This window comes from Psammomys obesus, unplaced genomic scaffold, assembly GCF_907164565.1.
Source record: "Psammomys obesus unplaced genomic scaffold, mPsaObe1.curated_primary_1811, whole genome shotgun sequence".
Taxonomy (NCBI): Eukaryota; Metazoa; Chordata; class Mammalia; order Rodentia; family Muridae; genus Psammomys; species Psammomys obesus.
In genome coordinates this window covers 560,934-587,853 of record NW_026591918.1, presented here as the reverse complement: position 1 = coordinate 587,853, position 26,920 = coordinate 560,934, and the positions used below count along the sequence as shown (strand labels likewise).

The 26,920-nt window shown below is 45.7% G+C and overlaps 1 protein-coding gene across 1 annotated transcript in view; it reads left to right on the top strand.

Moving 5' to 3' along the window:
* Fermt2 (FERM domain containing kindlin 2) overlaps positions 1–12,476 on the top strand; it is a gene marked incomplete at its 5' end in the record, with an annotated part of 77,317 nt that extends 64,841 nt beyond the window's left edge. The window contains 8 exon segments of the mRNA XM_055612321.1: positions 2,117–2,251; positions 3,064–3,113; positions 4,071–4,195; positions 6,220–6,326; positions 6,454–6,675; positions 9,314–9,438; positions 9,656–9,797; positions 11,228–12,476. Of these exon segments, the coding sequence (XP_055468296.1) occupies positions 2,117–2,251; positions 3,064–3,113; positions 4,071–4,195; positions 6,220–6,326; positions 6,454–6,675; positions 9,314–9,438; positions 9,656–9,797; positions 11,228–11,401 (1,080 nt within the window). The 3' untranslated portion in view covers positions 11,402–12,476.
* Positions 12,477–26,920: the final 14,444 nt, after the last annotated feature.

Sequence of the window (26,920 nt, the reverse complement as noted above, 5' to 3'; positions counted from 1 at the left end):
ACCAGGAAGTTCACAGTGACAACCCAGAGTCTCTGTTGGAAGGCAGAAGAGTGTAAAGCAAGTTCTTACGTATGGACAGATTCATCCATTGTTTTAGAGATATGATCAAGCATTTGTTAAGACTCGTACTCTGTTGTCTGGAGAATTTCCGGAATTAAGTCTCTGCAGCTTATTGGGGTCTCGCTTGAGGGACGCTTTAGATCTGTCTTTTGCACTTTGGACACAGTTTTCTGACTGTGTTCTGACTGATATGTGAACATACGCGAGTGACCATAGGTTTTATTGTTCTTTTTCGTTCTGTTGCTTTGGTATTGTGCTGGCGATTGAACCTTCACGTGCTAAGAAGCATCTTACTACTGACACGCAGCTCAGCAAGACTTAGTTGGATTCTATTCACAGTAATTGAAGGGCCTCAAAGTATAGCCCTCTTGGACCATTTTAGAATCTAGATATATATATAATGAGGGAGTTTGGAGTACAGATTCAAAAGACTGACACATAGGCTGTTGAGCCCGTCTTCCACCAGAAAGAGCAAGCTTTGGAAAGAGGAAGACAGCCTTTCCCAGTGTGGCCGCACTGAATGGAATGGAGCTCACGTTTCTGCTCTTCACCTCTGAGAAGACAGGATTGTGAGGCGCTGCAGCCCACACCCTAAACTGCTCTGTCCTTGGGGCACCCAGAGCCTCTGTAAAATAAGCTTACTATAGCAAGAAGAAAATAATTTAGAATAAACTGTGGATGAAAAATAAAGTTGCAAAGTTAATAGCTTTTAAAGCCTTTAGAAACAAGTGTGGATTATAATGTTTGACAGATACTCCATGTGCCGTCAGAAGCAAAGCTAGACTCTATGGTCTATTCGTAGCCAGGACCTCTCCAGTGGACTCGGGTCCAGATCAGCCAGAGAGCTTTGTGAAAATGCAGATTTCAGGCTGAGCCACTGAGTTGCTTAGTCAGGGTCTCTGGGTGTCTATGGTTTTAACCAACTCTCTACATGATTCTAGTATCCTCAACATTTAAGGCCATTCCTGACAGTCTCTGCATACTTTGGATAGCCGGAAAGTTTACTAATGAGTCCTAGGATACAGGACACTGGTTATAGGCTTCAAGTCCATAGATGAGTGTCCTCACAGATAGACTTCACCAGGTAAATGGATTCTTCAGAAGTCTGGAGCCGCTTATGCTTTGAGAAGCAGCTATACCAGATTCTGTAAAAAAAAAAATCTCTCAGGTTTGACGTCCAAACTTAATAGATTTTTACTATTGTGAGTCACTAAGTGTATTTAGAATCAACTACATTATATTTTAGTACTTGTAAACCGAAGACTGTTTGCAGCTAGAAGGGTAATCTCAGCTGCACCCACACATCCCTGTTCTTAGGTAGCTGAGACTAGCAGGCATTGACTCCAGGACTGGCAAAGTGGGGCTAGCTTCAGCTTCTCCTGAGGCTCTCATGGTAGTGCCTGTCCCTCAAGTGATTAGGCTTGTAGGGCAGTGAGGGTTAGTTTTCTCCAGTGATGTGAGGCAGGGGTTAGTTCTCTGCAGAAGACTTCATACATGCCCGAACTGTCACGGGATAAGTGTCTGTACAAGGCCCTGTTCTGGGCACTGGAGACCGAGCAGCGCCCAGACTCTGCTCGTGTAAATGCAGTAGCAGACCTGTAAATTCCCTTCACACCAAGGGAAGCAGAAATCCGAGCTTTCGATTTGCTTGTGTACAGAGACTGCTCACTTTGAGTCTTCCTGAGCATGGCTGTCACACTGGTCCCAGGTGCCAGAGCACACGCCTTTTACCCTTCCAGCTCCAGGGCACTGTGCTTGCTTTTACGTGTATGGCTATTTTACTGCATTTGTGTCTGCACATGTGCATGCAGTGTCTGTTGCGACCAGAAGACCGTTGTGAGCTGCCATGTGGGTGCTGGAAATCAAGCCTGGGTCCACTACAAGAGCAGCCAGTGCTTTTAGCCCTGAGCCATCCTCTCTCTAGCCCCTTTGCCCTGATGCTTCATCTTTGCCAGTCAGATGATAAGAAAACATCCAATATAGAGTCAAGTAGTAATTTCATATTAAACTTATGCAATTAAACAGTCATTTCAACAACATGTTATTGTGGTTTCAGTATCATATCAATAAGCTGTCAATCATGACATCAGAAAATCATTTAAACAACAGTGACAAAGAAGTTGACGAAGTTGATGCTGCCCTTTCCGACCTGGAGATCACTTTGGAAGGCGGGAAAACATCAACAATTCTGGTAATGGCTGGTTATAGTCAGGCTTACCTTTGTGTGGGTTTTCCATTGCCAGATAAAGCCCTAGGAGGTGGCTGCTTTGCACAAGTCAATCATAGATTCTTAGGAAGTTTCAGAGCCAGTTTCTGTGGTGGGAGGATCAACTCTAGGGCTGCACTCTTCATTCACCCCAGGAAACCTTTTCTGAGGAAATACCAGTATCTAGGGCTTCCAACCGTGAAGATATCTCTAAACACTTGTTTTGCAAAATGGTGGGAATGTGGTTCTGCCTGGAAGAGCACAAACAAGTCATGGTAAAATTCACATGGTACTCAGGTCTCACAGTAACTTCATTCATTCATTCGTTCACATGTTCAATTTTTGTTTTTTTGAGACAGGGTTTCTCTGTGCAGCCCTAGCTGTTTGGACTCACTTTGTAGACGACCTTGAACTCACAGAGATCTGCCTGTCTTCTGAGTGCTAGGGTTAAAAGCATGTACCACCACTCCCAGCTATGCTGGTTACTTTTAAAGCTAATAAATGAGTGATAGCTGAAGAAACATGTTTATCAGTGCCGTTATGATTTACAATATTTGCATTTGTTGCTGCAAACCGTTTCAGCTATATTTAGAAGTAACATACATTCTTGGACTTGTACAAATTGTCATTTTGTTCAAATTATATTTGAAAATGGCTTTGAAACAAGACCATGTAATATGAGTGTATCCTTTAAGTATTTAACATGTATTTTGGATATTAAATAAGCAGTTTTCATATCAGATACCAAACTAGATTTTTAAAAATTAAGAAAAATGTTATTTAAATTCTTTCCCTAGGGTGATATTACTTCAATTCCAGAACTTGCTGACTATATTAAAGTTTTCAAGTAAGTACCAAAGTAGATTTCAAATATCAGTAAGAACTGTCAGTCTTATAGTCTTGTTCATATTATTTGCCTTCTCAGTAAGTTTGATTGTCATGTTTATTTGTAAAGTACATCTGTAAGATTTACCAGTTAGAGAAATACTTGAAATTAAGGTAATCATGTTTATTAAATTAAAATCACAGCAGTTGTTGTTTTAGTTGTTCTCAAAATAATCAAGACTGATTGTATCATGTAGTTGGTGAGAGTAGCTAACCCTAGTGGGTTCACAAGGTGCCCTGTGACTGTCAGTGTTAATCTCTTTACTCAGAGTGCCAGACTTCATTAGCTTATGCGCATATGCCCCTGGACCCTTTCCTGTAAGGTGCTAACAGCTCTTTCTAGACTTTAATCCTCAAGATGGCAGGCTGAGCAGTAAGGAGGAGGGGGAGAGAAAGACGTGCTGCTGCCCACTCTTCCTGTGCACTGTGTAAACCGGAGCTCACAGCACACAGCACTTTGGAGATAAGGGCAAGAGTTCGCCTGTCTCTACCCTCCTCTCTTTCCCACGCCTGCCTGTACCTTCGCTATGTTGTCTTCTGTGTGGCACTGGCGTGGCGTGGCGTGGCGTGGCGTGGCGTGGCGTGGCGTGGCGGGTCCGTGCGGCAGAGGCTTCAGCAGCAGCAATCTGCAGACACCGTTGCTCCTGCAGGGTGTTGGTGCCCGTGGCCCTTCCCAGTGGCCAGAGCTCAGTGAGAAGTCTGGTGCTGTGGGCTGTCCACCCTCTCACTGTTCGGATCATCTGGAGTAGACTGAGAAGGGAGGGCACACCAGCAGTTGGGACCAGACCGGCCAGAGCGAGATGATGTCAGCCATGTAAAATTGGCCTCATGTTTTTCAACACTTGAGAAATTTAACTGCTAGAACTTTGCCCTGGCAAAGTTACTTCAAATTATTGTCTCAATTTTGTTTGATACATAGGCCTAAAAAGCTGACTTTAAAAGGGTACAAGCAGTACTGGTGCACTTTCAAAGACACATCCATCTCCTGCTACAAAAGCCGAGAGGAGTCCAGTGGCACACCTGCTCATCAGATGAACCTCAGAGGTAGGGACCCTCCTGTGCGCTCAGCCCAGTGCTCAAACTTCACTTGGCAGGGCCTGCCTGGCACTCTATTTATGCTTTTGGGGTTTTTGCCAGGATTTGGTTCTCCAGTTTGGTGTTCAGTTGCATGTGGATATCTTGTTGTGTGCTCTGGGTAGACCCAAGCTGAAGCACTTGACTTTTACCTCCTTGTGAAGTAAATTTATGATCTCTTTTCTGATCTTGAGCATTAGGAACGTTAAGGTCCTCTCATTTGCAGCCTTGTGTTTATCACGTCTGCATTTCTCTCTTGTGGTCACTGGTGTACTGCTTGCTCGTCACCTCTGATCACAGGCTGGTCCTGGTTGGTGAGCTTAGTCTCTGTGTCCCTGGCCACAGCCTTTTCAGGGATGAGCTCCAGTCTCCAGTCTCCCTCTTCCTTATCCAGGTGTTTTTGTTGTTGTTGTTTTGGCTTTTTTGGGGGTGGGGGCGTTTCAAGACAGGGTTTCTCTTTATAGCCCTGGCTGTCCTGGAACTCACTCTGTAAAACAAGCTGCTCTTGAACGCAGAAATCCCCCTGCCTCTGCCTCCCAAGTGCTGGGATTAAAGGCGTGCACCGCCACTGCCCAGCCATCCTTTTTTTTTTTTCAAAAATCCTTATTTTGTTCTCCCTCCAGCTCCCGAGGCAAGCCCAGGATCTTGCTGTTAGGCTCCTAGCTGCCTATGTCTCCTTATTGAGCACCTGCGGGCTTGCAGCTGCAGCCTGGGCCACCCTTGCCGAGGGCTCGGCTTTACCTCTGCTTTTTTACTTATCTTTTTTAAAGCTTTATCTCTCATGTGTGTGTGTGTGTGTGTGTGTCTGTGTCTTGTATGCACCGTTATCTGAGGAGTGTAGAAGAGGGTATCATCCATTGGAGATGGGCTAAGAGGCAGTCGGAGTTAGGGTCTGAACTCCTGTTCTTACACATTCTTACCTGCTGAGCCCTGTCTCTTCCAGCCCCCTAGCTGGAGGAGAAACTTAACTGCTAAAACTTTGCCCTGGCTTTGCTTCTGTTCATTCTGGACTATGGATGGCTCTGGCTCCATTTGCTATGTTGTGGCCTCTGCTTCTCCACTTCTTCCTCCTGACGGATCACTGGCTCAGGTGGAGGGAGACTTACCTTTCCATCTGGAGACTGGGGTGGCACCCAGTGATAGAGTGTGAGACCCCGAATTCAGTTCCCAGCACCCTTTGGAAATCAGTGCCAGTGTCTGCAGTGGTGATTTAGAAAAGGTCGGGGGGGGGTGAGAATTGTTGCTTATTATTGTTCCGTGAGGGTGTGGATGTTATGGTGCACAGAGGGATCCTAGTAGAGTTCATTTGTAGAGTGTATGTGCTAGGAGTGTGCTCTAGGTCTTGGGCTCCCTCTGCACACCAAAGTAAGTAAAATAAACCTGGGAGGCCTGTGGAGCAAAGACAGGCACTGGCAGAGACTCCTGTGCAGGTGCGTTTTGGCAGAAAGGAGATGACGAGATTGGAACGGAAAATGAGGTTCGGGGAGAAGATAGTTTGAGTGTGGAGGAAGGGTCGAGGGGCCCCTGGCGTAGGTGTTGGTAATTTTAGGACTGATCGCAGACAGAACTCTAAATCACCCCGAGTAGATTGGCGTATCTTCACACATTAGTCTTAATTTCTCCACACAACTTCTCCCTTGTTTGAAGTTCTACAAAAGGACTTACAAGGCTGTATGTACTATTCCTGGAAAGAACAGGATTTTTTTTTTTTCCTAAAGTATCTTTGTTTTAATAGTTTAAACATTTACTCAGAGGTAGAGATGCGTCTTGGATTATAGAGAAGCCATTTGGATTCTTATAGCTCATAAGGGTATGTATTTCTGAATCCTTTCCTTAGCATGCCAAGTTGTATCGAGTCACCTCCCACTGAATAGAGGTGTTCTTAAAGTGTTGTAGCAGAATTCAATCAACATATTAAGACCTCCTAAAAGGAGGCTATCATATTGGCTCAGGATTTCCTTTCTGCACTTCTATAATTAAATTTATTATTACAGGATGTGAAGTTACCCCAGATGTAAACATTTCGGGCCAGAAGTTTAACATAAAACTCCTAATCCCGGTTGCAGAGGGCATGAATGAAATCTGGCTTCGTTGTGATAATGTAAGTTTTCTAATTAAACATAAATCTCATCTTTCTCTGACGCCCACGTGAGTTGGCCAGCTGTCCCTGCAGTCAGTACCTGGGCCCTGAGCACCGCGCGTCTTCATCTCTCAGTGTCTCTTTACAGGAGAAGCAGTATGCGCACTGGATGGCGGCCTGCAGATTAGCCTCCAAGGGCAAGACCATGGCAGACAGCTCCTACAACCTAGAAGTGCAGAACATCCTTTCCTTCCTGAAAATGCAGCATCTGAACCCAGATCCCCAGCTAATCCCAGATCAGATCACAACCGACATCAATCCCGAGTGTCTGGTGTCCCCTCGCTACCTAAAAAAGTATAAGAGCAAACAGGTATTTTATCTACTTAATCTGCTGGCTTTATAACTTTGCACACAGAATTCAAGTACTCCTATTAAATGAGAGACACCAGCTTTGGTATAATATAAAACAGGAAATCCGGGGGACGTGGTCAGCTTAAATTGGTTGTTAAGATTGTCTGTAAAGTTAATAGGGCAGATACTGGGGTGCCATGCTGAGAGCCTGTTTGTTCCACTCAGCCCAAGATCACGCTAAAAGGCCCCTAAAGAACTGAAATGTCTTAAAGGCTTGATTCTTTTGTCCCCTATGGGACAAACAAGCACAGTCAGCGCTTCCCAGAAGAATCTAATTCTTGCTGAGGTAGATGTTTTCAGCTTAAGAATTACTGTGGTGGAGATAGTTTGTCCTCCGTCGCTGTCTTAACAGTAATAGACCCTAACAGGATCTTACACAGAGTTACAAAGCTTGATGAATTTTAACTTGAAAGTCACTGCCTTTGTCCGCTCTCTTTAGAATCCCTGTCCTGGAAATTAGTACCATAAAAGGTTTGCTATTCAGGAAAATGGCTCTTTGATGCATCATGAAAGGTCCTTTGCAGCCCCTAGGATTCTCTACACTGAAGAGCACACCATAAAAGGAAAGATTCAGAGTGGGGGGAGCAGAGAAGACCTCTAAAATAAACAAATCCTTTTTACTGAGTTTTGTTTTTACCTTTCAGGAATAATTTTAAAACATTAAAGTCCAAACAGAACATCTCTGTCTTTAATTTTAAACATAGCTTTATTAAACAAGTCTGAAACAGTTTCACTTTCCGCAGAAAAGTTGAGAACTTTAATCAGGAATGGTCTGTCTATGCAGTTCAGAGGCTGTGTCAGAGACAGGGACATTGTTTCTCCCCCAGTCCTAGGCTGTGGGAGTAAGTGGTAAGGAATGGCGGAAGTGCCGCCCTGGGGAGCCTTGTGGAATGCAGAGAAGCTGGACAGGGAGGGGAAGGAGGCGCTGACCCTCTTACTGAAGAACTGTGTGCAGAGACCAGTTTCCAAAAATGAACTCATTTGCCTTCAGATGATCGCAAGCCTTAGCGGGTTGATTATTTCCCTATCTGGTGTCAGGCATATTAGATGATAGTTTTCTGTCTGAGATGTAGACAAAAATGTGACGTAAAATCCTGTCTGTCTTTGGGAACAAGAAAGCAGTGTGTGGACTTCAGTGAAGACACGCTGGGGCTTTAGTCTTCCTGAGTAAATACACTCTCGCAGCCAGCCCTCCTTTCTCTAAGTAGCCTCCGAGGCTTGTTCCTGAAGATCCGGCCTTCGCAGTGCTATGCTGGTCCCTGCTGAGTGCTCATAGGCACAGATGGGCTGCAAGTGAGCCTTCAGGGCACGGCACCCATGGGCATACCTTCATACTTAACCTGCTTTTCCTCCCCAGATTGTGCATACATTAGCTAAACTTTCTGGCATTGCCTTGAATGATACAGATTTTTAACTGTAAATGAAACAACCGTCCTGTCATCCCAAACAAAAAAGATATAATGCATGTGTGGCCGCAGCCCAGGGACCTGTATGGCAACCTTCTGTTTCTCCTTCCAGGAAAAAGGATGCAAAAAGCACATGGTAATTAAAGGGCCCACTGCCTTTTTGTGCACAGAAAGGAACAGTGCAGCCTTAGCTCCCTTCTGGACAGAGTGCGTGCACCCTGTCAGCTGACTAAATCTGAGAAAGCTGGAATGGCTCTTGGATTAGTAACATTTATTCTGCTACTAAAATAATTAGCTTTGCCCCCACTGTAGGCGCTGACACAGGAGGGGAGAAAGAGGGATTTGCCCCTTCTTGCTTTTGTGAGCTTCCACCTTTAATCTGAGTGACATTCACAGCTGCAGTGTGGCGCTTCCTCTCTTTTCCAAATGGACAGTAAACGGCTGCTTCCTCGTTTCCATTCTCATTCTTTTGTGTTGACTTTGGTTTCCACCTGGGTGGCCTTTTTTCTGCATGGTTTTTTGCTGGAACTTTGGGTTGCAGGCACCACTGTCTTTCTTTGCTTCCGTTTCCCTGATTGCCTCTTTTTCCTTCTTCTTCTTCCTTTCTGCCTCCCTTTTCTTTCCTCGTATTGCCATCTACAGCCAAGCTATATAAGAGATTTGGTAAGTTTACCATATTTACAAAGAGAAAGAACTTAAACATGCAAAGCCATAATTATAACCACCCCTACATCCATCCCTTACCCCGCCATGGGAGAATTCATCCTAAGGTGAACATGGGTGAATTATTTTGGTCCTTTTTGATTGCCATAGAAACATGGATGACACTGTTTCTTCATTTTCGGGTTTCTGGACTGGAACCCCAGCATATTGTTACTGAACTTGAAACCAGCGTCTATATATCAATCTGAATGTGTTATTTTGTTATCACTCACCAGTATTTGCTCACTTAGAACATTTTCAGTCCTGGCAGCCATACACTACAATCCCAATAATGCTTCTTGTGTGATACATAAAAACTTGAAATTAGCATTGTTGCTTTATTGGAATCCCCAAATGAAGCCTTAGATTGTTTTAATTCCAATTCAGCATTACTTTATGGGGCGCATAATTTTTTTGATCTTTTTATCTTGATCCTATCACAAAAGATGCAATGTCTAATTATTTAATAAAACATTCAATCATGTTTAGATAACAGCAAGAATCTTGGAAGCCCATCAGAACGTAGCCCAGATGAGTCTGGTTGAAGCCAAGATGAGATTCATTCAAGCTTGGCAGTCCCTGCCGGAGTTCGGCATCACGCACTTCATTGCGAGGTCAGTGTGCTGCCATGGTCTGTGTGTGTTCAATTTGTCCACTTGCTTGCTTGGATCTGCTTGGACACCCTAACCTCTTCCACACCAGAACTTAAAGATCGTGTTTTCTCATTAACAACTCACCATGATTGCATTTCTGTCTTTACTTACAGTAATTGTTTTTCAGAGTTAGGGAAAACCCTTACGCCATTCTGAGTGGTTTTCCTCAATATTACAGATTTCAAGGTGGCAAGAGAGAAGAACTTATTGGAATTGCATACAACAGATTGATTAGGATGGACGCGAGCACGGGAGACGCCGTCAAAACATGGCGGTTCAGCAACATGAAGCAGTGGAATGTCAACTGGGAGATCAAGATGGTGAGCCAGCGCTAGTGTTGCCCTAAGTGGTGGTTTCAGGGAGAGAGCTGAGGGGGAAGCTCAGCGGATCTGCACTCGATCCCAGGGCATGAGACAGAACGGAGAGCCTTACAGATTTTAAAGGCTGGGTTATGTGACGGCCGTTTGGCGATGGTGTTTGACACCCCCGTTAACTGCCAGGGTTGATTTGGGGTCTCTGGCTACTGAGTCTTCCCCAATGAAGCAAGACCTTCCTTCTGCCAAGGGAATCCAGGCAGCTGTTCTCCTGTGCTAGAACCTACAGACACCAAACTTTTAAGACCCCAGCCCCATCCAAATGGGCCCTGCATGTGTTTACAAATAAATAAATAACACAAATAAATAAGTAAATTAATAAATAATTGGGGAGTGGAGAGGTGGCTCAGCAGATGAGGGCCCTTGCTGTTCTTCCAGCGGTCCTGGGTTCAATTGTTAGCACCGACATGAGGCTCGCAACCGGGCAACTCCAGTTCCAGGGGATCGGAGCCTGACATCCTCTTCTGGCCTCACAGACACTTGGGTACTTGCCAAGTGTTTGCCTGGCGTTCTTGAAGCCCTGGTTAGTGTAGCACACCCATAAGCTCAGCACTTGGGAGGAGCAGAAATGCAAGGAGTTACAGACCAGCCTGGGCTACAGATGACTGTCTAAATATACATAGTAAAAAATAATCTTTAGGGTTAAAGTATAGACCATGTATGTGGTTGGTTCCTCATTTCTCACCTAAACCTGCCGTTTCATAATTAAGGGTATCTTTTTGTAGTAGCTAAGTGCCTTCTCGTAACAGCAGTCAGAGTTGATGTGCTCTGCCGCTCTGGACCAGGCATGACACTAGGTGTTAACATTTATTCTCCACTCTAAGCCTCGTCGCAGCCTTCTACAACAGGCAGGTGGCTGTACCTCACAAATGGACACTCCAGAGAAGCCTGTGGTCCTGTTGTCCATGCCCACACTTGGTGGCAGGCTCAGCATTCAACACTTGTCTGGGGTCTCCGTAGCCTGGTGCCCGTTTCTTTGTCGCGCAGACAGCATATGTAAACAGTCTTACTGGTAGGCTGGCTTGGCATATAGTGGGTATGTGCATCACTTGCTAGCAGAAAAACCCATCATTCTGAAACATTTGAGCATCATACTTAAAGGCTAAATTCTGAAGCAAATGGTGAATGTAACACAGGAAGTGGGTGTTCTCCCGGGGCCTGGCCAGGGACCACTCAGGAGCTTAATGACTTGACCCCCTGAGAGAGTGCAGACTAGAGGAGCGAGGAGGGATGGCCTCCTTGTCTTGTTGTTGGACAATAAGGTCCTTGTTGTGGACGTGCCTGCCGGAGTGATCCGGGAGTGGCAGCGTTTCACGGGTGAACGTGAAGCACAGAAGCCCCCTGGCAACACTGATGGCTCCTTGTCTTTGTTCCAGGTCACCGTGGAGTTTGCAGATGAGGTGCGGTTGTCCTTCATCTGTACCGAAGTCGACTGCAAGGTGGTGCATGAATTCATCGGTGGTTACATATTTCTCTCAACTCGCGCGAAAGACCAGAATGAGAGTTTAGATGAGGAGATGTTCTACAAACTCACCAGTGGGTGGGTGTGAACAGGAGAGCTGTAACGAAACTCCACAGCCATAACAATATTTAACTTTAAAGCTGTTGTTTCTTATATGCTGCTTAATAAAGTGAGCTTGAAATTTATCATTTTATCATGAAAACTTTCTGCCTTACCAGAATATGTGCACTAACAAGCAGGATTATTAATGTGCCGCCTACCTTGATGCAGTATGTGGACTGTGGAATACTGAACATTCCTTAGGGCCACAAATCAAAAGCTGAAGTAGCGGGTGAATCAGGAAACGGCTGTTGCTGATTGACACTAGCCAACCTAAGAAACAAGCCATCTACTCCCAAGTTACCAGGGCATACGTAGCCTATATGAAGTCTATTTATCATGTGTAATGCATGTGTTTAATGTGTGTTTAATTTGATGCCCTCTCTGAAAATCTCATACTTCTGGTAGCCAGTTACTCCCCTCTCCCAGGACAAGGTCGGGTCTGCAGTACATGCTTGGTGTTTGATGATGTTGACCTTGAAGGAAACACTGTTAACCTGTTGTGCTCGGGTGGGTTTTGTCCTTGAGTAAGCATGTTGTACCTTGTCTTGTGTTTATTTTTACACCATCCTGTATTACAACACTTAGTACTCACCAGCATATTCACCATCTGCCTAAAACATGAATCTTTGTGTTACCATATGAAGTAAAGATCTATGAAGTATGCATTTGTAACTAATGTACAAACACAAATTTTATAAAATTGTACAGTTTTTTTTAAAAAAACTATTCACAAGTAGGAAATGACTTAAATATAGCATCCTTGCATTAATTAAATGCTTTTAAAGTATGTAATTGATATGCAGTTTCAGCATCTGCTAAATGAAGAATGACTCACGATGGCCGTGACTTGCCATGATGCCCTTAACTCTACGGCCTGGACCGGCTGTGTTCTAGTCTGTTGCGCTGTTCCATCTGCATTGGTGCTAGTTAGACAATCCCTAGCTCACGAGCCCTGAAGGGCGCCAGGGAGGGGTGGACTTAGCAGTATTGTCCAATAATCCGTGATTTAAAGACTGTATAAATGCATTTTATTTTAAATAAAAGCAAAACCTTTTATTTAACGTTTTCTTTTGTACTTCTGATCTCTAAACGCTCTTCCCTACATCTTGTGTCGTTAGAAGAGTCGGCTTGCTAGGCTGTGTCCCAGATAAAGTGCTTTTGTCTCTCGGGGGCCCCTTCTGTGTTCAGTTAGATTCCAGACTTTGTACACCTTCCCTCAGCCCTATCGTCCTGTCACTTTTTCCATTTCACAGCCTTACAGCTCTCTCATCGCTGTGGGGGCCATCACCTCAGTCCTCTGTGTGTTCCTGTGAGGCTTTGACATCCTCTTCAAGTACACAGCTCTGCTCACCTACTCCTGGCTTCTTCCCCTTCACCCCTGCATCTTGGTAGGCCCAATCCAGAATATAAGAGCTCCTTCTCGTTTTGAAAAGTTAAGACAATCTGTGTTGTCACTTACTAAGAGCCTTAAACTGTACCTGTGGTGAGGCTGTGCCCTCAACAGCTGTCGGCTGTGACCTATGGTTGCCCTTCTGTCCTTAAGCATTCTGGGTGGCCACATTGTCTGGAGTGGTTCTCAACCTTCCCAATGCTGTGACCCTATGATACAGTTCCTCGTGTTGCTGTGACCCCCACCATAAAATTATTTTCATTGCTACTGTTACGAGTCATAGTGTAAATATCCGTGTTTTCCCATGGTCTTAGGTGACTCTTGTGAAAAGGTTTGATCCCTCCCCAAAGAGGGGGGTTGATAATGGCTGCTCTAGACATTCACCCCATTGCCATATTATTCCCCAACCCTGCACCCAGTCTTCACATCTCAAATCTATGTCCGCCTATAGAAATGTTACAGTTTGTAGCTATTCTTCCATAAATGACTTCTAGGTTTCCTTGGAGCCAAGCATGCTCTTCGCAGTCTCTAAACTGCCAGAGCTGGACTGAGACCCAGGTTCTCAGCCCTCTGTCCAGTCGTGTGGAAAGCAAGCCTTTGTGAGCCCCAAGAACCCTGTGGGCAGCAGCCCTACCAAGAAAGGCTCTTTGCAAGAACACTGGCTAGGAAGCCCCCAACCCCCCAGAAAGCTGCATTTGAGTTTCTTTTTCCTGTGATTCAGGTTTACAAGGGGCGGAGGAGCAGGACACTAACCAACTCCTTCCAAATCTTGTTATTCTCGGTCAGCAGGCTAGTGACCGTCAGAAGCTCCTGCTGTAGTAGTGATAACGGATGAGACCACCCTGGGTCCCGACCCTTAGCTAATGGACACCACCCCCAGTTTAATATTTTCAGATCGGCACTAGCAATAGTGAACACAACAGTACAAACTGAGAGAGCTTTCTAAATCTGTCCCTTTGCTTCACGTCATCATGCACCAGGGCTGCCTGTCAGAGTGTGAGGCCTGCAGCACCACCACCGACACTGGCTCACATTTCTGCCATGCCCTGTGGCCACTGTACCAGCCCCTCTCTGTTGCCCCGTGAGTTGGCTGTGCTACGAGCATAGACTGGAAAGGCTGGAGCGGTAGGAGCTGATCCAGTGCTCACTGCAGACGCACTGACAGTGCCTTTACACAGCAGTTCCGGAAGCATCTCTTCCTGGGAGCTTAGAGCTGTTCAACAAATGAACTGAGGCTTTATCTGTTTGAACTGATCTGGTTTGGCAGCTCAAGAATGGAGGGAGGTGGGAGAGAAAACTAAACAGGAAATGGGAAACCAGGGTGAGGGCAATGAGATTCTCAGGGGATTGTAGAGCCACCCAGGGCCGGAAACAGAAGCCAGAGGCTTATCCATGACCTTACTCCCCACTGCAGATTCCTCTTCTGTATTTAATTAAACAGGATCAAGTTTCCCAGGCTAAGCGTGTGTGTGTGTGTGTGTGCGTGCGTGTGTGAAGTGCCCCTTTCTTTTAGTGGATTCACTTCCAGTTGAGTTTCCCTTTTGTTTGTGCTTAGGCCTAAGTATTACTAAAAATTACAAGCACTTAAAATAATCTGAGACCATTATTTCGAGAAATCTAATTATGGTCTCCTGTGGCTTCACTGGTTAGGCTTATTCATAATACTGCTCCAGGAACTAGTCCAGGTTCAATGGTAATTAAATTTATGATTGCAAACAGCACAATGAACCAAACCAGTTTAAAGCCATGTCTGGATCAATGTGGCAAACACATGATAAGAAAATATTTCTGTGAGTGTAGAATTCCCATCTCCAGGTTTCTAAACTTACAAGTAAAATTGTGAACACATCAACCCTGAGTCTACTCATAGCTACACAACCTCTCAGCTTTTTGCCTAATTACAAACTCAGCACTCAGAACACTCAGAAGAGCCAAAATGCTCCTGAGAAGGACCAAGCAGCGGAGGGGCAAGCTCTGCCAAGTAGCATAGAGCCCTATTGAGGGAGGGCAGTGGGGGACTGGGAGCAAAGCATAAAACAGGGAAATACCGAGATGACCTCCACCCACCCCCGCTTCAGTAAGTTGCACCCTAACTTAAAACATTAAGGGTTGTGACACAAGCCCTGGTGCAGTGGGGCCCGCCTTGCACGCAGAGGCCGCCCTGATATGCAGTAGTGAGTTCCAAGGCTACACGGCGAGACCCTGACTCAACAAACCACCACCACAAAAACAAAACCCACAAATGAAGCATGGTGTTGGCAGAGATAATGGAAACGCTGGAGTCGAGATACTAGAACCATGTCTGTAGGACAGCGACTTGTTTCTGAGAGCATCACAGAAGTTTTCCCCCAAAGAGCTTAGACTGCAGCCTCATCCTGTTATGCAGTCATCCAGGTGAGTCAAGGACTCAGGTTTGAATAGCAGAACGCTCTCAGGGTCTGAGAGCTTAAAAGAATATCGGCATAAAATGCCGTCAGACAAGACACGGCGCAAGCTAGTGCTAGTTACCTTGTGCAGAGCACTGTTGAGTAAAGACAACTCAAAACTGGAAGAAGAGGACACTGGAGAGGCAGGAAGATGATGAGTTTGAAGCCAGCTTGGGCTACATAGCAAAACCTTGTCTGAAAGCAACAAACAGAAACGGAAATGTGGGAGGTATTTGTAACCTATAATTGACTGGGTACCTAGACTATTAACAGCTAAGCATGCGTGTCTGTGCTCACGCAGACCAATCCAAAGGAAATGGACAACACCCTAAGAGAGTCATTTCACAAGAGAACCCGAAATGAAAAGCTGCCCAACTTCACAGTATTCTGGAAAATGGGCACTTTGTGTATGAAGTGCTGAGAACTGAACCACCCCAGAGGGCCCTGTGTGTCAGACACATGCTCTACCACTGAGCCACGCCCCCAGAGCCTAGCACGTTAGTAAAATAGTTAAGGTCTGGCGGTGTCAAGCATTGCTGGAGTAATGAGGGATATTTATCAACTATAGCATCACCAGAAACGGGCTGCCATCTGCTAAGATTCCACTGCGCTTCTTAGGGTCTCAGAGTCCCACTGGGCATCTGGAGAGACTAAATGCACACTCGTGCCCACCAGGACACCCCCTGTAGGACATGCAGAGCTGTGTGGTAACCCAGGTCTGCAATCCCATCCACTCCAGCAGCTGAAGCAGAGTGTCTCAGGGCTAGCCTGAGCAAATTAATTAGGCCTTGTGTCAGGAAGTGGAAAGTGCTGGGGAACCTGTGCGCAATTCTGTAACTCAGTCACCCGGGAGGTAGAGGCAGCAAGGTCAGTTCAAGACCAGCCTGGGCTGCCTGGGAGTCTCTCCCCACCTCCCACACTCCACCCCACCCCACCTGTGCAGAGTCCTGTGTTCAGGGTCTAGCGCTGAAGAAGAAAAAAGAGTAACATGGAGCCCACTGTATAAAGCAACAAGACCTGGGAACATGCACAACAGCAGAATGAAGAATCCCACGCTCCAGCCTGTGGAAAACGTATGATTAGCTTTTAAACATGGAGGATCTCAGAATCTGAAACAATGACAAGTGGCAAATGTTTGTCATTGTAGAGGTCCAGCTGTGCTTCTATTATTTTTTATTATTGAGGGTGGAGGAGCCAGCCCATGAAGGCCCTCCCCTCCCCCCTTTACATGGATTCCGGTATCTAAGTCGGCTTGTTAGGCTCATGTGCCAAGGACCTTGCCCTTCTGCACCATCTGGGCAGCCTCCAAACTGTTCTGAAAGATTGTTTTGGGTTGCGATGTCTCATACAATGTCCCAGCACAAAGTCACTAAAGGCCAGAGGGAGGGTTGGCTCTCTGCAGCACCCACTCTGCTCCTGGGTGCCTTTTCCCAGTGTGGCCTCTGCTGCTCAGTGAAAAGTGAATCTCTACCTGGCTGCTCTGGTTTAACTAATGAGCCCAGGTCAGGGGTTCAGTTCTCTGAGGTCCAGTTAACCTGGTTCTGCCTCATACTCACAGGCTCTTTTGAGACCCCATAGTCACAGACCAACAGGACATTCGAACAGCCCTGCCAAGTCCACTGGGAAATTAAGCTCAAAGCCTGCCTCAGTATAGAGGGCGGCCTTCTTCCTAAGGGACTGTGAAAGTCAAATCTGCTGAAACCACCTAAGCCAACTTGCTCCACACCTCTTCCTGCCGCCTCTTACACAGACTGGGGGACAGCAGCCACACAGTGCCTTCTGCTCAGAGCCAGGGACTGGAACCAATCTCCCCCGCAAGCTGGATGGTGGATGAGGTCCATGCTGGGAGCCTCTTTCACATGCCCCAAATTCTTGCTGTGAAGATCTTTACAAAGGAAGCTGGACAGATGTCTCCTTTCATCTTCACTAAAGACAGTGGTGGAGTGCAGACCTTTTAAGTGCTGTTTGGTTTTTGTTTAGGCAAACAACGGTATTTCCTCTAACCCAAAGAACTGTTTCAGGTCAAGTCATGTTGATCTCTGAACAAAAGTAATTTCTAAGCCTATGAAGTGTGGTTAGAAGCCTGGCTCTTTGACATTTTGAGCAACTGGGCCAAACCGCTCCGTCCCAGCAAACCCCAGGGTACCGTCAGTGGCAGGAGGTTAGGCCCCCTGATTTCTGAATGAGGAGGGACAAAAATAATGAACTGTTTGATACCTAGTTAATTGGGTGCCATCTCTAAGGAAGGTCATGGATTCCTAAAGTTAGTTCATTTTGTTCCCAGAGAGCTCAGCTCATTCTCCCAGAGATCTCTGCATTCACACGGAAATCTGTCACTACTGCTGAAGGTGGCTAAAAAGCAAGGAGAGAAACTGTGGAAGCCTGCAGGGCTCAGAGGAAAGGGCGAGCTGACCCTGTCAGCCTCAGCCGTTAATGACTAACTGCAGCTATGATGGAGGCGATAAGCGCTCACGAGGCATAGCCCTGGGAAAACTGTGTGACCAAGGGGACACCGAGGGCCGGCCGAGGGGAAGCCGGCAGGGAGGGCCTGGAGACCAGATGGCAGGAAACAAGAAAATCCAACGCCCATCCCCCAGGAAAGGGAGAATCTCAAGAAATAGCCCTCAAAACCTCAATGAAGGGTTGAGAAAAAAAAAAAAAAGTATGGGAAGTAAAGAGGTACGGCTGAATTATTGAAATGAGGCTAAATTTAGCTGATTCTGAAGTACAGATGGGAAAACCAGAATTCCTGGGAGCGGAGCCATTAAAAAAAATCATCCTGGAGAAACAAGGCCAGTCAATCCTGTGTCCATGTGAACATGAGCTGTGTAACTCAAGTCAGCTTAAATGCCTGCGGTTTTAAGAGGCCGTGGAGGACCATAGCAGCAAACAGCCAGGGCTGACATACAAGAGCCCCGAACAGAGGCTTCCAGAAGGAGGCGACCTGTGGGAAAGCCAGCTTGCATTTTCAGAGATGCTCTCCTTTGAGGATGAGGGACATCACACCCACCGCACATCCTCTGGGAGGGCAGAGGGGAAGGGATCTCAGCCTGCAGGGAGACAGCGCTTCGTGGGAATCTGCCAACAGGAGGAGGGTTCGCAGACCTTAGACCGGAGCAGATGTGCCTAACTACTCTTCCAGAGCAAGGCGTGTGGCTTCGCTTAGGGAGACCAAAGGGAATGAGAAAGACCTAAGTCTTCAAAGCCAGCCTTGACTAGCACATTCCATGTAGAATCTCTAAAGAACCAAAAGTAGGAGAAGCAGGGAAAAGGGCCTCTGTCACTAGACAGCATCTGTGCTCATGGCTTCTCAGGCCTTCACTGACAACCGGAAGTGTCCCAGCAAGCAGCTCCAGAGACTCAGTCTCCACCTAGAAAGTCGAGCGCCGGGCCATACAAGTCCATGACAGAGCGGGGCGTGAGAAGTGGCTCGGCACAGACTTCCACAGCGAAGGAAGGACAGGATCCAGACGCAAAGAAGAGGCTTAGCTTGGAGAAAGCATCGCGGTGATTTGCTTGGAACCGCAGAGGTGGGGCTGTATGCTGCTGAGCGCGTGCCAGGCGCTGGGTCTGAGTCCCAGAACTAGCTGGGGCTGGAGGGCTCAGAGGAAGCTGCCTTCAGGCCCAAGTTTGAACAGCTTTATACTTGTTTTTTCGCTAGGGTTTTGTTTCGTTTTGTTTTGTTTTCTGTTATTTTTAGATTAAAAAATCTTAGCCTTCCCCTCCCTGCTACTGTTTTGAAATCAGAAGTTTTGCCAATTTAAATAACGGCCTGATTAGAGCTCTTTGGAGACAGGTGCTTCCAACAGAAAACATAAGTTCAAAATTAAAAAAAAAATCAAAAAAGGAAAAACAAAAAAACAAAAACAACCAAACAAAACCTAGGGATCATGAAATATCCGGTTATGTGTTTTATGCAAAAAGGCAATATCACTGTGGGGGTGGGGACTGGGGAGTGGGGATTGTGCAGCTTTTTTTAAATTCTTTATTAATTACACTTTACTCACTTTGTATCCCCCCTGTGGTTCTCTCCCTCCTCCTGTCCCAATCCCTCCCTTCCTCCACCCTCTGCATGCATGCCCCTCCCCAAGTCCACTGATAGGGAAGGACTTCTTTTCCTTCCTTCTGATCCTAGACAATTAGGTCTCATCAGGAGTGGCTGCATTGTCTTCTTCTGTGGCCTGGTAATGCTGCTCCCCCCTCAGGGGGAGGTAATTAAAGAGCAGGCCAATCAGTTCATGTCAGAGACAGTCCCTGCTCCTATTACAATGGAACCCACTTGGATACTGAACTGCCATGGGCTACATCTGTGCAAGGGTCTTAGGTTATCTCCATGCATAGTCCTTGGTTGGAATATCAGTCTCAGGAAAGACCCCTGTGCTCAGAGTTTTTGGTTCTGTTACTCTCCTTGTGGAGTTCCTGTCTTCTCCAGATCTTACTGTGTCCTACTTCTTTCCTAAGATTCCCTGCACTCTGCCCAAAGGTTGCCCATAAGTCTCAGCATCTACATTGATAGTCTGCAGGGCAGAGCTTTTCAGAGGTCATCTGTGTCAGGCTTCTGACTTGTTCCCTCTTTTCTCCTTCTTCTGATGTCCAGACTCTTTGCCTTTCTGGATAGGAATTGAGCATTTTAGCAAGAGTCCTCCCTCTTGATTAGTTTCTTTAGGTGTACAGATTTTAGTAGGTTTATCCTATATTATATGTCTATATGAGTGAGTATATACCATGTGCATCTTTCTGCTTCTGGGATAGCTCACTCAGGATGATCTTTTCCAGATCCCACCATTTACCTGCAATTTTCATGATTTCCTTGTTTTTTATTGCTGAGTAATATTCCATTGTGTAGATATACCACAATTTGTGCATCCATTCCTCCACTGAAGGGCATCTGGGCTGTTTCCAGCTTCTGGCTATTACAAATAAGGCTGCTACAAACATGGTTGAGCAAATGTCCTTACTGTGTACTTGAGAATCTTTTGGATATATGCCTAGGAGTGGTATAGCTGGATCTTGAGGAAGCGCTATTCCTAGTTGTCTGAGAAAGTGCCAGATTGATTTCCAGAGTGGTTGTACAAGTTTACATTCCCACCAGCAGTGGAGGAGGGTTCCCCTTTCTCCACAACCTCTCCAGCATGTGTTGTCACTTGAGTTTTTTATCTTAGCCATTCTGATGGGTATAAGGCACACCAAAGAGGAGTACATGGCTGGAAATAATCAAACTCAGGGCTGAAATCAATAAATTAGAAACAAATAAAACAATTCAATGAATCAATGAAACCAAGAACTGATTCTTTGAGAAAATCAACAAGATAGACAAACCCTTAGCCAAACTAACTAAAAGGCAGAAAGAAACTATCCAAATCAACAAAATCAGAAATGAAGGGGGGGGGGGCATAACTACAGACACTGAAGAAATCCAAACAATAATTAGGTCTTACTTCCAAAGTCTATATGCCACAAAATTTGAAAATCTAAATGAAATGGACAATTTTCTTGGCTGATTCTACATGCCAAAGCTGAATCAAGACCAGGTAAACCAATTAAATAGTCCTATATCCCCTAAGGAAATAGAAGCTGTCATCAAAAGTCTACCATGCAAAAAAAGCCCAGGGCCAGATGGTTTCAGTGCCGAATTCTACCAGATCTTCAAAGAAGAGCTAACACCAATACTCTTCAAACTATTCCACAAGATAGAAACAGAAGGAACACCACCAAACTCATTCTATGAAGCCACAGTCACCTTGGTACCTAAACCTCACAAAGACCCAAAAAAGAAAGAGAATTTCAGGCCAAGCTCCCTCATGAACATTGATGCAAAAATACTCAACAAAATACTTGCAAACCAAATCCAAGAACACATCAAAGACATCATCCACTACGACCAAGTAGGCTTCATCCCAGGCATGCAGGGGTGGTTCAATATACAGAAATCCATCAATGTGATCCACCACATAAACAAACTGAAGAAGAAAAACCACATGATCATCTCCTTAGATGCTGAAAAGGCATTTGACAAAATCCAACATCCATTCATGTTTAAAGTATTGGAGAGATCAGGAATACAAGGCACATACCTGATTGTGCAGCTTTTAAACCCAGCACCCTGGAGGCAGAGGCAACTGGATTTTGAGGACAGCCAGGGCTGCACAGAGAAACCCGGTCTCAGAAGCTAAACAGAGCAGCATTCTCAGCTGGAGGGAAGCATTTATTCTCATATTAAAGTCCCAAGGGGGAGCCCACTCCAAACCCTTTTCTAATTTTTTTCCAGCTAAAGCTCCCTCAAGACAGTATCACACTCATCTTCCAAGCATCAGAAAGCCATGCCCTAATTAAGCAAAAGGATTTCCTGAAGGCATTTAGGAACGAATTTTATTGAATTTTATTTTATTTTATTTTATTTTTTACAGTTACCAATGGCTAAAAAAAGATGCTCAGCGCTCCCCTCCAAATTCACAAGGAGAAACCAAACCAATGTATATGGCCACACTTTGAGATCAACACAAATCAGCAAGAGTGACCAGAGCTCCCCTTTGGGTGGGTTTTGTTGATGTTGTTATTTATAGGCTCGTCAGGCCAAGGCTGGCCTCCACTCCAAATGTAGCCAAGGAAGAACTTCAGCTTCTAATCCTCCTGCCTCTACCTCCCGAGTTCTGTGCTTACAGGGCACCATACCGGGCACACTCTGTACTCTGGGTGGAACCCAGGGCTGCGTGCACAGTAGGCAAGTGCTGTGCCATTTGAGCTGTCGTAACTGGCACTGGTGGGGTTTTGTTTTAATGCGTGAGTAATAGATATGTGTGAACTATTTGTGGAAGACGCTGTTGTTTTCCTATTGACTTACCTTCTTCCTTTAACAAAATTCTGTTGTCCGTGTTAAAACGGACTTTTTAGCCCTCTGCTTTGGAGGATAATGGAATTTGTTTTGATGTTAAGTATTGCATTCAGAGGCTACATTTAAATTATTTATTTATTCATTTATTTGCTACAAGGTCTCACTTGGCAGCCTGGGTATCCTGAAACTCACTGTGTGTAGGGTGCTCTCACACTCATAGAAGGCTGCCTGTGTCTGCAGTCCAAGCTCTGTGATTGAAGATGTGTGCCGCTGTGCCTGACACCTTCTAACATCTTTGAGATGGCGTCTCACATACCTGAACCACAGCTGCACAGCTCCGCATTTGCTTCGTGGGTCTCTGTGCCGACGGCATGGCTTAAATCGCAAGTCATGAGAGATAAACAATCTCTCAGCATTGCTCCACTGGTTTGTTGTGTGCATGTGCAGACATGTGTACACAGGGCTGTATGTGACTACCGTGTATCCCTGTGCGAGAGAGCCAAAGGTCAGCTTTGGGTGTGGCGGGATCTCTGTGTGGGGTCTAGAGCTCACGCAGTAGGCGAGGCTGGCGGGAACGCCACCCCCAGTGCTGGGATTCCAGGTATGCACTGCAGTTTTTACATGGGTTCTGTGGGTGGGCCTCAGGTGTGTGTGTGTGAGTGTTTATACACTGTACATGTGGAGGCTCGAGGCTGATACCAGAAATCAGTCCAACCTTAGTCAATGGTGCAGTGGTATATCTACTGGGAACAGCGAAAAGTCAGAAAGCCAGCGAGGCTGCTTGACAAAGATCCAGCAAAGCTGAGCCTGGTGATGCCTTCGCTGTGGTGCAGTCTCCCACTCTTTTGGCCTTGATCTCTACGTGTCGCCTACTTAGGGGACTTTTATTATTTGTACAACTTGGGGATATTGATGGAAATTTTCTTATGAATCATTTATGCCTCCTCCCAGGACTACTGCCTCTAAGCTTCCCCAGGAATGTCCTGACCATACAACCACTCCTGCTTTTAGGGAGACATCCTTATCTGGGCCTCCTTGAAGGTCTTCCTTATGCCCTGGAGGTTGTGACTCAAGTAAATATCCCAGAGACCTCCTTATGAGGCTCTGACTCAAAGATACTCTTGGCACATCTGTTCCTGCACTTACTCAGGAACAAGATAATCAGAACAAAGTGAACTTAAAAAGGTCAACAATATTCAGTAGGCTAGAAAAGTTGGCAGCAGACCAAATTAAAATCCTCTTTCTACTACAGAGGGACAAAGATGGTGTGGATAAATGATAAAAGAATAAAGTATTAAGACCTCCCTTTCTTAAACCATTGTGGTGTCATAGAACTGAAGAAACAAAAAGACCAAGATTAGACATATAATAAATTCTATAGCTATATAAAATATAAATGCTGTATTATGTCAGAAATAACCGCAGCAACTTTAAGATTTCTCTTGGGCCTAATGGCAGTTAGCACTCTGACTACTAAAAGCTGATGCTACACTGCTTGAGACGTGACAATCTGCCCAGGCTGGATTGGAGATTTTCTTTCTGTCCAGTGTTCTTAAAACTGCAACAGCTTCCAGTGTGAGAACAGGCTGTCACACTTTGGCAAAATATGCCCTTGAAACTGCAATATTGTTAGAAGTTGGGTTGTGGGATTGATGAGGGAGATTAATTGTTAAAGATAATTCTGTTCTGTCATAGTTTATCAATAATGACTAAACCTATGACCAAGTGGAAGTTAAAACACGTGTCTGGAAACAAAAATGATACGATCTCTGTTTTGGAACAACGTGCATCTATTCCTGCCTGCTGGGTTCTGTAAAAATAAAGAAGCACCAGACTATCAGTCAGTCAGGCTGTGAAACTCCTCCGAGCCCCGGGCCTGACTCCTTCCTCCCTGGCTGCTCTCACATCCACCCTTCTTCAGGCCCTGGCCTCACCCTGGGCTATACTGAGACACCCCGAAGTGAGGAGTCTTTTCACACCCAGAGATCACCGGTATGGCTGACTTTGCCAGCTAGCTTGCTCCAGGGACCCCATCTCCGCTTTCCAAGGATAGAATTACATGCAGCCCTCTAAGCCCACACAGCACTTACATGGCTTTCTGGGCACCCAAATTCTAGCCCTCACGTTTGTGCGCCAAGTCCTTTTAGCCACCTAGCCCTCTCCCCAGACCAGTAGGCTTGCAATCCATCTCGTCAAGAAAAGGACCACACAGTCTTCAGGGGAGGATCATTTCACAAGATTTGAGTTCACAAAGCACTGGACAACATTTTTTTTAAAAAAGATACTGAATAAACAGCAATGGAAAGGGAAACCCCAGCTTCCTGGTGAAGACGGGGTGGTGTCTCCTGCCTTCTGAGACAGTCATGTGTTTCTTAGTGACCGAGTGCTAGCTTGAGCAGTTTCCAGCGTCTTGCGCCCACGCCTCAGGTCAACCTTTGAAACAGTGTGGGGACCAGCAAGAGAAGCAGACTAGCTGTGTGAAATGGAGTTCTCCGAAGGAATGTAACAAAGGGAGGCCTTTCGTCCTCAGTGGTAGGAGACTGACACATATTAACAGCTGAGCCCCTCATGGCCAAATTAATGATTAATGAGATATTAACGACACACAAATTCTGAATTAACCCAAGTAAAAGGAACTTCAGAGATTTAAAAAAAAAAAAAAAACAAAACAAAAAAAAAAAAAAACAACAGCTCTTAGGTTTGTTTTGTTTGTTTGCTTGCTTAGTTGGGTTTGTTGTTGTTTTTTAGGCAGTCTCATGTAGCCAAGGCTGTCCTGGAACTTACTACATGGCTGAGGATGCCCTTGAACTCCTGACCCATCTGTGCTACTTCTCAAGGGCTAGGCCTCCTTGCATGTACCACCACAATGGGCCCCAAAGCAAAATTTAAAGCTACTTTGTTCCTTCTATGTATTAGAGATGCTTTCAAGACAAAATTCCATCCTTTGGTACTCTAAGGACATCCTGTTCTTGAACTCTATAAATGGGCAATTGAAGTATTAGCTCCAATATTGGTAACTCATCTACATTTTAAATTTCTGCTATTTAGCTGGGTGTATTGGCACACCCTTTTAATCCCAGCACTTAGGAGGCAAAGGCAGGTGGGTCTCTGTGAATTCTAGGCTAGCCTGATCATAAAGAGTTCTAGGACAGCCATGGCTGTGTGGAGAGACCCCGTCTCAAACAAACAAACTAACAAATAAACAAATGTCTGCTATTTAGTTGACACCTGCAGTCACAGAACTTGGGAGGCTCTGTAAGTTGTTGTAAGCCAGCCTGACTGTAAAGTGAGTCCCCAGCCACAGAGCAAAAGAGGTATTAATTAATTTAATTAGGTTATAAAATCATGACAACTCACCCTTCCATAAAACAGAATTGTTCCTGTACATGTGTGTGTTAGAGGTAGATGTGAGAGTCACAGGAAGAAAAACAAATTAGAGGTTTTTACCACTATGGTCTTTTCATGTTTCCCCTAAAAGTCAGATTGTTTGGATGATGCCTAACAGTTGCTTGGCCTAGAAAAGCCAGCACTGATGCCTGAGCAGCATAAAAATAAACACAAAAGGGCGGGCCCCAAGGACGTCTCGGGATTATTACACTCACTCCCAGGACCTCTCCCTGGTACAGCTGTGTGCAGACACTATCTTTAGACTCCCTTACTTCCTGTCCTGGGGCTCAGTCCTCTCTCCTGGGTCTGTCAGAGGTACTTGCTGCCTCAGGGTGACCAGAGAGGTAGCACACCCTGCTCTGCCCTCCGTGGAATATGGGACTTGTCCCTAAAGCAAAATTTCTTCCCATCTGTTCACTTCTCCACATTACTTAATAAAGTTAAAGATAAATGACAGCAACAGAGGCAGAGGCCGAGGCAGAGAGACCAGTTGAATCAGCCTGGGCAACCCAGGGAGAGCCTTTCTCAGAAACAGAAAGAAGGTAGGGACATGGCACAGTTGGTAGTGTGCTTTCCCAGCATGCTCCGGGTCCTGGATGTCCTCAGCAGCACATGACACCAGTCCAGTTATGTTTAGAAACCTAGGCCTTGGGAAGTGGAGGCAGGAGGACCCAGAAGTTCAAGGCCAATGTTGGCTACATAACAAGTTTGAACCCAGCTAGAAAGACATAAGACTCTTGTCTCAAAAGAAAAAAAGGTGGTGGTGGGGAGGTAAGGGGAGAGTTAAAGGTAAAATTCTCCTACTAGCTGATTAACTCCAGGAAAGCGGTGCTGAAAATGAACTCACGGGCCTGTGAGTTAAAATGCTTTTTATTCCTCCTGCTTATGCTGGCATTCTGGAGGAACATGTTAAGAGAGGGAAGCTACAAATGTCAGCTACTAATCTAAGAGAAGAAAGTGTTAGTTTTCTACCCTTATAACTAAACAGCTGAGGCTGGCTAGCTTTATTTAAAAAGAGGTTTAGTCAGCTCACAGTTCTGGGGGTTGAGCTCAGCGATGGTAAGGTCCCCTTGGTGGGTGGTGTCACAATAGTGAGAGTGCAGGTGGGAGAGGAGATCAAGGAGATGCCAAAGAGGCTGTCGGGAGCCAGGCTAGTTCTCTGAAGGCAACCCTCTCTCCCTTTCCAGGCAGGCCCTAAAGACTCGTGGCTTCCAATGAGGCTCCACATCTTAACGGTCTTACCACCTCGACACCTCAACACTTAGGGCACCCAGTGGGAAACATACTCAAGCCCAGCACACCCTTCGAAGGACCAGGGCTGGAGAAACTCTGGCCAGCTTGGGTTGGTGAGCTTGGCTCTGGCAGGCCTTGCCCTCATCCCTGTACCCTCTGCCTTGCTGAACCATAGATTACATTCCTAAAGCTAGCCCTCAAGGTCTCGTCCCTTATGCGTCCACTTCCTCCTCCTGA